Source organism: Castor canadensis, chromosome 8 (genome assembly GCF_047511655.1).
Source record: "Castor canadensis chromosome 8, mCasCan1.hap1v2, whole genome shotgun sequence".
Taxonomy (NCBI): Eukaryota; Metazoa; Chordata; class Mammalia; order Rodentia; family Castoridae; genus Castor; species Castor canadensis.
Genome location: NC_133393.1, coordinates 94,198,800 through 94,211,814, shown reverse-complemented (window position 1 = coordinate 94,211,814; position 13,015 = coordinate 94,198,800). Strand labels below are relative to the sequence as shown.

Here is a 13,015-nt window from a genome sequence, read left to right as displayed (position 1 = left end):
AGTAGTAAATGGTCATCAGTCAGACATTTCAGTCCTTACATATTGAGCAAAGTAGAAATCTAATTTTTAATGCAGAGTCAACCTTTTTTATATCTTATCACCATAAACATAACTAAACCAGAATATAAAGATGACTTATATAATAATGTTTTTATTTCTAAAGATTTACAGGCAATCTTTTTCTCAGTGAATACAAAGTAATAGATTTTACTAGTTTGTCTTACATAAATAATTTCAATAAATTACCCCATTAGCATATATAGACAATAGAAATTACAATATTTTGACATTGCTACCTTCATATTTTATCATTTGTGCCTTTTGATAATTTTTTCTCAATATTTTTAACAGAACAGAAGCAGATCAAGAAGTAGTAATGAGAAACCATACAACAGTGACCGTGCTTATCCTCAGAGGGTTGACGGAAGACCCAAAATGGAAGATTGTTCTCTTCATCTCTCTGCTTCTCACCTACTTGCTGAGCATCTCAGGCAATCTGATTATCATTACTCTCACTCTTCTGGATTCTCGTCTCAAGACCCCTATGTATTTCTTTCTTAGAAATTTTTCCTTCTTAGAAATTTCTTATACAACAGTTTGTATCCCCAAATTGCTTGCTACCATGGCAACTGGGGACAAAACCATTTCCTATAACTGTTGTGCAACTCAGTTACTTTTTGCCTTTCTTCTGGGTGCTTCAGAATTTTATCTGCTGGCTGTCATGTCCTATGACCATTATGTTGCCATCTGTAAGCCTCTGCTTTATACAACCATCATGAACACCAAAACGTGTATCCAGCTGGTTCTAAGTTCTTGGATTGCAGGTTTCCTCATCATTTTTCCAGGACTTATCTTAGGTCTAAGACTAAATTTCTGTGACTTCAATATCATTGACCATTTCTACTGTGACACTGCTCCTCTGCTGCAAATCTCCTGCACAGACACATATTTATTGGAGATGATTAGTTTCATCTTAGCTTTGGTGACTCTCCTTGTCACACTGGTATTAGTGATTCTATCCTACACATACATTACTCTAACAATTTTAAAATTCCCTTCTTCTAATCAAAGAAAAAAGGCTTTTTCCACATACTCCTCTCACATGATTGTCATCTCGCTCTCATATGGCAGCTGCATCTTTATGTACATTAAACCCTCAGCCAAACAGAGGATATCCTTAATGAAAGGAGTTTCAGTGCTCAATACTTCTGTTGCCCCACTGTTGAACCCCTTCATTTATACTCTAAGAAACAAGCAGGTGAAGCAATCATGGAAGGATTTGCTAAAAGTTCTGCTGTCATTTAAGAAGTAGAATCATAATGAAGTGTATAAAGAAAATTCATTATTAAGGAAAATTGCAAAGAAAATGTCTGGATTGGGCCCCCATAATTACCCTTGTCCTTTCATTGCTTTCTGAAGTATCTTGCTGTCTTCTTAAGCTGTCTTTCCTCAACAATGATTTCTATTTTAAGGTAATACAATATTTTTCTGTTCCATTATAGGCATTCTCACATATGACTTACTCTTCTCTTCCTCTTTCATTGAAACATAGTTAATATTTTAAATGTTTTCACCAATTTAAAGTGTCAGTTCATTGTGACTTTAATTATTTCCACATATATGTACATATTTAGTTCTTCGTATTACATTTGATTTATCATAAAGTCTTCACAAGTTCAAAACAATTATGTGATGTAATGTCTTTGGCATTTTGATTTTCTCATGGCTTTATTATGCTGATACACCTCAGAAATTTTTCTTTTCAAAGATATTTGAAACTGGGAAATCTGAGACTAAAGATAAATGTTATCCTTTATCTTGAGAATGTAAAAATACCTCAAATTATGCTACTATAATAAAAATTCATAGGCTTTATTATATTTATGGTATATTTTATTTGATATAGGAAGTAATATTAAATTGTATGTTTGCTTCACTTGTAGGAAACAATTCTATTACTACCATATATTAATTGTACAAAGTAATGAATCTCACTAAAGACGTTTCCAAAGTGCAAACATTGTGCTTTCACAATACTCACCCCCTGTTACCCTTTCTAATCCTCCTCCCCATTCTCCATTTTCCTGTTACATCCCTAGTAACCCCTATTTTATTATCATGTCTTTTTCTTTTTCTTTTAAATTTCACAGGTGTGAGAAAATGTGGTACTTGTTTTTTGTGAATCTGGTTTATTTTGCTTAAAATTACCCCTTTTTCCATTTATTTTTATGGTAAATGACCTAATTTTGTTCTTCTTTATTATTGGATAAAAGTCTATTTTGTTTAGGTATCACAGGTAACTTTGATTATAAATAAATTGCAACCTGGAGAGGTCACTCTTGATGTTGTTTGGCTGTTTCTTATTCATATTGGAAATAATTGTGTTCCTAATATTACACACTTGTAATATAACAATGAATTTCATTATTTTGATGCTTTAAGGCTAATTTGAAAGTATGAAATTACTACTAGATGAAGACATTAATGTTAAGTATGAATTCATTTATATTATTAACTATATTTAACATATCTATTAGGAAAAATAATATCAGCTATATCACAAAATCCCCTTTCTTTAGAAGAGTATGAGCTACTTGTAAGGAAAAAATATATTTGAAACAAAAAGCCAATAAGTATGTTTAATTGTACTTAGTACTCATAAGAGTGATCATTAAAGTTTAGTAAAAGTCTTATCTCTATTTTTAAATATCATTTTATAAGAAAATGAAAGAAATGTTAAATGTTATCTTTATGATGCAAACCATCCAATTCAGTATATCATATAGTCAACAATAAAACCCAACTCATTGAAAAATCAAAAGGATAGAAAAAAAGAGTAGGAAATATTATTATAGATTATACAAAATTAAGAGAAATTTATCAAGTGCAGTAAATAGACTTCACATTGATATTAATTTAACCAAAGAAATTGCAAAATTGTATTTCTTAACTGTTTAAATCATTTTTAACAATGTGTCAATAGGAGGGAGAGGGGAAAGGGAAGTATTTGGGATGAAGAGGTTAAAGTCTGTTACATATCTTTTTTACAGTTTATTTTTACCATTTTTGCATTTACTTACATGTGTATACATTATTTGGGCCACCCTCCTTCTCTCTCCCCAGTTGTGGGCAGAACCTGTTCTACCATCTTGTTCTCTGATTTTGTTGAAGAAAAAAGAAAAGATAACAAAAAATGCCATGGCATTTTTGATAGTTTGAGATAAAGAAGCTATACAGGGAGATTCCTTGTGTTGCTTCCATGCACATGTGTATTGCAACCCACATTGGTTCATCTCTACCCAGACCTCTTCACTACTTTCTGGTCACATATCCATAGTGGCCTCTGCCAGTTTAAGATTGCTATATTTGTTCCTCTACAGTGAGCACATCAACCACTTTCAAGTTTTGGGTTCCTTCCCTTTCCCTATGCCTCCTGTGTGTGGTCTCCACTTAGTGTGTGACCCATCTCCAACAAGATTACTGCATTTGTTTTAGGTTTATAATTTGCATATGAGGAAAAACATGTGATTTTTGGCCTTCTGAACCTGACTAGCCTTGCTTAAGATGATGTTTTCCAGTTCCATCCATTTACCTATGAATGACAAAATTTCATTCTTCTTTGTGGCTGAATAAAATTCCATTGTGTACAAGTATCACATTTTCTTAATCCACTCATTGATAGTGGGGCATCTTGGCTGTTTCCATAGCCTGGCTATTGTGAATAGTGCTGTAATAAACACCGGCATGCTGCAAACCTTGTAGTAACCTGAGTCACATTCCTTCGAGTATATTCCTAGGAGTGGAATTGCTGGATCATATGGAAGAGCTATTTCTAGTTTTTTTTTAATTTTTATTTTATTCACATGTGCATACAATGTTTGGGTCATTTCTCCCCCCTTCCCCTTCCCCCTTCCTTATTCCCCCACCTCCCTCCCTTACCCCCCCTTACCCCTTGCTACCAGGTAGAAACTATTCTGCCCTTATCTCTAATTTTGTTGAAGAGAGAGTATAAGCAATAATAGGAAGGACCAAGGGTTTTTGCTAGTTGAGATAAGGATAGCTATACAGGGAGTTGACTCGCATTGCTTTCCTGTACATGTGTATTACCTTCTAAGTTAATTCTTCTTGAACTAACCTTTTCTCTAGTTCCTGGTCCCCTTCTCCTATTGGCCTCAGTTCCTTTAAAATATCTGCTTTAGTTTCTCTGTGTTGATGGCAACAAATGCTATCTAGTTTTTTGGGTATCTTACCTATCCTCATGCCTTCATTGTGGTCTTGAATATCATGTGATCAAAGTCTGATCCCCTTGTTGTGTTTGCCCTTGGTCTAAGGTCCGCATATGAGGGAGAACATACAAAGTTTTGATCTTTTGGGCCAGTCTAACCTCACTTAGAATGATGTTTTCTTGTTCCATCCGTTCATCTGCGAATGATAACATTTCATTCTTCTTCATGGCTGCATAAAATTCCATTGTGTATAAATACCATATTTTTTTATCCATTTGTCAGTAATGGGGCATTTTGGCTGTTTCCATAACTCGGCTATTGTGAATAGGGCTGCAGTAAACAAGGGTGTGCAGGTGCCTCTGGAGTAACCTGTGTCACATTCCTTTGGGTATATCCCCAAGAATGGTATTGCTGGATCATATGATAGATCAATGTTTAGATTTTTAAGTAGCCTCCAATTTTTTTTCCAGCATAGTTGTACTAGTTTACATTCCCACCGGCAGGGTAAGAGGGTTCTTTTTTTCCCACATCCTCACCAACACCTGTTGTTAGTGGTGTTGCTAACGATGGCTATTCTAATAGGGGTGAGGTGGAATCTTAGTGTGGTTTAATTTGCATTTCCTTTATTGCTAGGGATGGTGAGGATTTTTTCCTGTGGTATTTGGTATTTGAATGTCTTTTTTTGAGAAAGTTCTGTTGAGTTCACTTGCCCATTTCTTTATTGGTTCATTAATTTTGGGAGAATTTAGTTTTTTGTGTTCCCTATATATTCTGGTTATCAGTCCTTTGATGTGTAGCTGATAAATATTTTCTCCCACTCTGTGGGTGGTATCTTCAGTTTAGAGACCATTCCTTTTGTTGAGCAGAAGCTTTTTAGTTTTATGAAGTCCCATTTACCTATGCTATCTCTTAGGTGCTGAGCTGATGGGGTACCATTGAGAAAGTTCTTGCCTATAGCTATTAATTCCAGAGTATTTCCTACTCTTTCCTGTACCATCTTTAGAGTTTGGGGTCTGACATTTAGATCCTTGATCCATTTTGAGTTAATATTGGTATAGGGTGATAAACATGGACCTAGTTTCAGTTTTTTGCAGACTGCTAAGCATTTTCCCAGTAGTTTTTGTTGAAGAGGCTGTCTTTTCTCCATCGTATATTTTTAGCGCCTTTGTCAAAGACAAATTGGTTATGGTTGTGCGGCTTCATATCTGGGTCCTCTATTCTGTTCCACTGGTCTTCATGTCTGTTTTTGGGCCAATACCATGCTGTTTTTATTGTTATTGCTTTGTAATATAGTTTGACGTCTGGTATTGTGATACCTCCAGCATTATTCTTTTTACTCAGAATTGCCTTGGCTATTCATTGCCTCTTGTGTTTCCATACAAATTTAAAGGTAGATTTTTCAATCTCTTTAATGAATGTCATTGGGATTTTGATGGGAATGGCATTAAACATGTAGATTACTTTTGGGAATACAGACATTTTTACTATGTTGATTCTACCAATCCATGATCATGGGAGATCTCTCCACTTTCTATAGTCTTCTCTTTCTTCAGAAGTTTATAGTTTTCCTTGTAGAGGTCGTTCACATCCTTTGTGAAGTTTACATCTAGGTATTTGATTTTTTGAGGCTATTGTAAATGGAATTGTTTTCATACATTCTTTCTCAGTTTGTTCATTATTAGTGTATAGAAATGCTAATGATTTTTCTATGTTGATTTTATATCCTGCTACCTTGCTATAGCTATTGCTGGTGTCTAGGAGCTTTTGAGTAGAGTTTTTTGGGTCTTTAAGGTATAGGATCATGTCGTCTGCAAATAGGGATATTTTGACAGTTTCTTTACCTATTTGTATTCTTTTTATTCCTTCTTCTTGCCTAATTGCTCTGGCTAGGAATTCCAGTACTATGTTGAATAGGAGTGGAGATAGTGGGCATGTTTGTCTAGTTCCTGATTTTAGAGGGAATGGTTTCAGTTTTTCACCATTAAGTATACTGATGGCTATAGGTTTGTCATATATATCTTTTATAATGTTGAGGTACTTCTATTCCTAGTTTTCTTAGAGCTTTTATCATGAAATGGTGTTGGATCTTATCAAAGGCTTTTTCTGGATTTACTGACAATATCAAGTGGTTTTTGTCTTTGCTTCTGTTAGTGTGGTTTATTAAGTTTATTGATTTTTGTATGTTGAACCACTCCTACATTCCTGGGATGAAGCCTACTTGGTCATGGTGAATGATCTTTTTGATTTGTTGTTGAATTTGGTTTGCCATTATTTTATTGAGGATTTTTGCATCAATGTTCTTTAAGGATATTGGCCTATAGTTCTCCTTTTTGGAGGTGTCTTTGCCTGGTTTTGGGATAAGTGTAATACTGGCTGCATAAAATGTGTTTGGCAGTTTTCCTTCCCTTTCTATTTCATGGAACAGTTTAAGGAGGGTTGGTATCAGTTCTTCTTTAAAGGTCTGATAGAATTCAGCAGAGAATCTTTCAGGTCCTGGACTTTTCTTTCTGGAGAGACTCTTGATTGCTGCTTCAATTTCATTTTGTGTTATAGATCTACTCAGGTGATTAATATCCTCTTGGTTCAGCTTTGGATGATCATATGTATCTAGCTCATTTCTTTAAGATTTTCGAATTTATTTGAATATAGGTTCTCAAAGTAGTCTCTGATGATTTCCTGAACTTCCATGGTGTTTGTTGTTTTCTCCCCTTTTGCATTCCTGATTCTACTAATTTGGGTTTTTTCTCTCCTCATTTTAGTCAGGTTTGCCAGGGATCTGTCAATCTTTTTTATTTTTTCAAACAACCAACTTTTTGTTTCATTAATTCTTTGTATGGTTTTTTTGGTTTCTATTTTGTTGATTTCAGCTCCTATTTTTATTATTTCTTTCCTCCTATTTGTTTTGGGATTTGCTTGTTCTTGTTTTTCTAGGAGTTTGAGATATAGCATTAGGCCACTGATTTGATATCTTTCAGTCTTTTTCATATATGCATTCATGGCTATAAACTTTCCTCTCAGGACTGCTTTTGCTATGTCCTATAGGTTTCAGTAGGCTGTATTTTCCTTTTCATTGAGTTCCAGGATGTTTTTAATTTCCTGTTTTATTTCATCAATGATCCATTGTTCATTAAGCAATGAGTTATTCAGTTTCCAGCTATTTGCCTGTTTTTTTCTTTATTTTTGTTGTTGAATTCTAGTTTTATTGCATTGTGATCAGATAGAATGCATGGTATAATTTCTATTTTCTTATATTTGCTGAGGCTTGCTTTGTGCCCTAGGATATTATCTGTTTTTGAGAAAGTTCCATGGGCTGCTGAGAAGAATGTATATTGTGTAGAAGTTGGATGAAATGTTCTGTAGATATCAGCTAGGTCCATTTGATCTATGATATATATTAGATTTAAGATTTCTTTATTGATTTTTTGTTTGGATGACCTATCTATTGATGATAATGGGGTGTTAAAGTCTCCCACAACCACTGTGTTGGAATTAACATATGCTTTTAGGTTCTTCACGGTATGTTTGATGAATTGGGTGCATTGACATATAGGTTGATAATTGTTATTTTCTTTTGGTCTTTTTCCCCTTTTATTTGTATGGAATGTCCTTCTTTATCTTGTTTGATCAATGTAGGTGTGAAATCTACTTTGTCAGATATAAGTGTTGCTACTTCTGCCTATTTTTAGGGGCCACTGGCTTGGTAAATCTTTTTCCAGCCTTTCATCCTAAGCCTATGCTTATTTCTGTTGGTGATTTTGGTCTCCTGCAAGCAACAGATCGTTGAATCTTCCTTTTTAATCCAGCTCTTCAAACGGGGTGCCTTTTGATGGGTGAATTAAGTCCATTAACATTAAGCGTTAGTACTGATAGGTATATGGTGATTCCTATCATTTAGTTGTCCTAGTTGTTTGAAAGTTTGATTGTGTGTACCTAAATCGATGTTACTCTCTACTTTCTTGCTTTTTCTTTTCCTGTAGTTTGGTGCTGCCTGTCCTTTCATGGTTATGTTGGGTTTCACTTTCTGTGTGAAGAATCCCTTGAAGAATCTTTTGTAGTGGTGGCTTTGTGGTCATATATTATTTTAGTTTCTGCTTATCATGGAAGACTTTTATTGCTCCATGTATTTTGAATGATAGTTTTGCTGGGCAGAGTTTCTAGGGTTGATGTTATTTTCATTCAGTTCCTGGAAGACCTTACCCCAAGCTGTTCTTGATTTTAATGTTTCTGTTGAGAAGTCTGCTGTGATTTTGAAGGGTTTGCCTTTGCATGTTATTTGTTTTTTCTCTCTTACAGCCTTCAATATTCTTTCTTGAGTTTCTGTACTTGTTGTTTTAATGATAATATGCTGTGGGGTAGTTCTATTTTGGTCAGGTCTGTTTGATGTTCTGGAGGCCTCTTGCATCTGTATGGGCATAGATTTCTCTAGATTTAGGAAATCTGTTATTATTTTGTTGAATATATTGTGCATTCCCTTTGCTTGCAACTCTTCTATTTCTTCAATGCCCATGAATCTCAGGTTTGATCTTTTGATGGAGTCAGTGAGTTCTTGCATTTTCTTTTCACAGGTCTTCAGTTGTTTAGCTAATAGTTCTTTGGTTTTTCCTTTAATTACCATTTCATCTTTGAGTTCTGAGATTCTGTCTTTTGCTTGTTCTACAAAGTATCCCAAATTCAAATGCAATACAGTTTCAGTAAGTCTTTCACCATGCAGGTGTAGTTCAGTTGTTGTCTCATCAAAGGAAGAGAAAAAAAAAACAAAAAAAAAGTGTCTGGAGATAGTTCTGTGAATGTCTATTTGAAGCTGCAGCTCACATGTCCACTGCTGTCAGCTGGCTGTTGCTGGAGGCTTTGTTGATTGCAGATCTCAGGAGTGAGCTTAACACTCACCTAGCACCGAAAGTTTTGTTTATTTAGGGTTCTCTTGGGCACAACCACCACTGTTTCAAACTTTTCCCTTTCCAAGCACACTGGGAGAAGTGGCACTACACCTGCCTTCTCCAGATGGCTTGTTTATTTACAGTTCATGTGGGAAGCATCCCTTCCCCCTTCTCCAGTGGAGTTTTCCTCACACCACCACTTTTCAAAACTTTCCCACTCCTGGTTGCTGGGAGGATGCTGCCACTCCTGCCTTCTCCAGCTCTCTTGTTTATTTACAGTTCATGTGGGAAGTGCCCCTTCCCTGCTCTCCAGTGGAGTTTTCCTCACATTGCCACTTTTACGAGATTTCCTGCTCCAAGGTTGCTGGACAAGTGCAGCCACCCCTGCCTTCTCTGACAGGCTTGTTCATTTACAGTTCTCTGAGGGATGGCCCCTTCCCCCCTCTTCGGCACTCAGTGCACCCCACCCTCTTTGCTATGTGTCTTTTTTGTTGTTGTTGTTATTATTCAGTTTGTTTTCTTTCTCTTTTTTTCCTGGGTGGGGGTCAGTCTATCCAAGAGGCTATGTTGATTTGGCCCAGGGTTTTCTGTGGGAGTACCACATGCCGCTTAGCTCACCTGGTGGTCTGCATCTCTCAAGCCAGTAGGAAATGGCATCTGGCAGCAGGGGAGCCCTCCTGGTTTCTCCATTTACCAAGAAGTGGGGATGCTATGCGCAGCCTGGGAGTGTGGAGGAGTCAGAGTTTTGCCTCTTCTCAGTGTTTTTTCCTGTAAGGTTTATCTCCAGGGTCATCCAAGATTTTACTTTAGGAAGCATGCTTTCTGCTTCCTCCCTCTAGTCACCATCTTTGAATCTCTCTATTTCCAGTTTTTTAAGAAGCCTCCATATTGTTTTCTATAGTGATTGTACTAGCTTACATTATCTCTATCTATTTATTATCTATCTATCTCATCTATTTTCTTCTATCTGTCTATCCACATAGTTCTATATGAGGACAGCATAATAAAACTCACCAAACACCATTTGAAAAAGAGAGAAGGAAGTGGAGGATCAGGGGAATATAATAGAGGGGCTGAACTTGCTCAATGTGCACTGTACACATCTATGGAATTCTTACAGTTAAATCCCCATATGCTATTAATTTATGCTAGTTAAAATTTTTAAATATGTGGTGTGTTAATAGTATTAGAATTATATTTTTTTAATTCCTTGTTTTTTATATTTAAACAGCCAGTTATTTGTTGGTGAAATCATGTATGTGACTTGTTTTAGAATTGTGCACCCAAAATATTAAGGAGAAATGTACTAAATAAGAATAACATCATATTTATGATTTCAAATCTGAATGATGGATTCATGAATGTTCATTATACTATTCTATCTACAGTGTATATTTATAAATTTTAATAAAATATTTTATAATAAAATCTGCCTTAGGAAAAGTTACATAGAAGGCAAATAACATGATTAATAGTCTGATTTATATGAATTCAACTATATTCTAATTTCTAATTGACATATTTGATTATTTTGTCCATGCCTCTTTTCCACATTTTCAAATTTTACAATAAGGAAGACAACCATCATAAGACTATTGTAGAAAAAGTGAAAGCCAAATTGCATTATTTGTATGAAAACTCTTACTCCCTTTTGTAATGCTTACTTGAATCCGTAACCCCAAATTCAAAGCCCTGGATAGCCTCACTTCTATACCTATTACATGTGATACCAAGATAGATACATATGAATAGTAATCACAGGCAGTTTTTGTTTATGAACAAGGCTTCCCTCCCAAATCCTTAACTGCAGCTTCCTAGGATGAGGTATACTAGAAAGTGTTACCTGGATTACTAATAAAAATTATTTCTTGAAGATCAATCTGTACTAGGCATCATCCTGGATATAAATATATTCCACTGAAAATATCAATAACTAGAGAAACTAATACAAATTGTCTTAGGTTTTTTGCTTGAATTTTTTCTTTGTATTTTTTACTTCTATTGGCATGTATTAATTGTATGGGGGCTTAATGATGATATTTCATACTGTGATTACAATGTATCTTTTTAATGTTTTTCTGGGTGTGGGTACATTTTACATTGTGGCATTTACAAAGTTCTTGTAATTTATCAAATATATCTTATTTGACTTCACCCCCTCCACCCACTGTCCTTTATCCCCCCATTCCTGAAATGGTTTCAGCAGGTATCATTTTTGCACTTATATATATGTGTACACATTTTTTGAGCTATATGCATCCTCCTGCCCTCTTTCCCCACCACCTCCCCCTCCCATTGGTACTCCTACCCAACTTGGGCAGGACCTGTTTCTCCCTCCTGTTCTCTGATTTTGTAGAAGAAAAAAGAAAAAAATGACATTGTTTGGCTTGTTTGAGAGAAAGGTAGCTACCCAGGGATTTTCTTTTGTGATATTTCCATGTAAATGTGTATTATAATCCCAATTGGTTCATCTCGTCTATTTTTCTTCATTCTACCTTAGTCCCTTTCTTTTTTTTCTTCAGTACTGGGGTTTGAACTCAGTGCCTCAGGCTTGCTAAGCAGGTATTCCACCACTTGAGCCACTCCACCAGCTGCATAACTTAGTCCCTTTCTTATGGTAGTTTCAGTCAGGTTTTTTTGTTTTGTTTGTTTGTATATGAGTGATACTGGTTTGAACTCAAGGCCTTCACATTGATCCAGTCCACCAGCCTTATTATGGTGAAGGGTTTTTCAAGATAGGGACTTGCAAACTATTTGCCCAGGCTGGCTTCAAACAGCAATCCTCCTGATCTCTGATTCCAAAGTAGCTAGGATTACAGGCATGAGCCACCAGTGCCATGCTTCAGTCAGTTTAAGAATTATGTATTCATTTATATATACAGTATACCAACCAAATTTATCTCCTTAGTTTCCTTCTTTTACCCTATCCCTCTCATATGTGACCTCCTCCCCTTAGTGTGAGCAGTTATTCATAATACAGCTTTTTAAAATTAGGTCTATATTTCACAATTGAGAGACAATATGCAACTTTTGGACTTCTGATACAATGCATCTTAATGAGATTCACCCTCTCCATCATTATCCCTCATCACCATGCCCCCTTCTTAGAACAATTTTAACACAAAATTTTACACAAATACACTATACATTGACCATATCTGCTCTCCTTTACTCTTTCCATCTATCCTCCCCTGTCTCACTGATACCCACTCTCAGATAGGATCTGTTTTACCTTCCTGCCTTCATTTTAAAAATGTGTATATTGCTGTTAAATGGGGTTTTGCCAAGGTATTTTGCAAATGTGTGCATTGTACTTTAATCAGATTAACCACCTCTATTGCTTGCTCTTTCTCTATCTCCCTGCTCCCCTATTATTCAACAGCTTTCAAAGAATTTTCTTATGCTATCTTCATACACAGATGAAATATATTTTGATATTATTCACTCTCTACCATTCTCTTTTCCTCTCCTGCCTCCTTCTAGTTCCTACAGACAGACCCACTATTACAATCATGTTCAATGTCTCACTCACTCATAGATGTATGTTTATGCTAATTAAAAATTTTAAATGTTCAGTGTTTTAATGGTATTGGAATTATATTTTTAAGATTCTTTATCTTTTTATTTGAATATATATACATACATGCATACATATACACATATATATTTGTGTGGTGTGTATATATACATGATCATATATGTATACATACATTTATCTTTTAGGTCAAACTTCATTTATGAGGGAAAAAATCTGATCTTTGCCCTTCTGAGCCTGGCTAACTTCACTTAACATCATGATATCCAGTTCTATCCATTTACCTGAAAACAACATAATTTCATTTTTCTTTATGGCTGAATAACTCACCATTGTTTATATATCACCTTTTCTTACTCCATTCTTAGTTGTAGGGC

At 35.4% G+C, this 13,015-nt stretch overlaps 1 protein-coding gene across 1 annotated transcript; it reads left to right on the top strand.

The window, feature by feature from the left end:
* Positions 1-376: 376 nt before the first annotated feature.
* LOC141425531 (olfactory receptor 6C74-like) lies at positions 377-1,312 on the top strand. The gene has a single exon (XM_074081764.1). It carries the CDS (start codon positions 377-379, stop codon positions 1,310-1,312), a length of 936 nt encoding a protein of 311 aa, XP_073937865.1.
* The last annotated feature ends 11,703 nt before the right edge of the window (positions 1,313-13,015 follow it).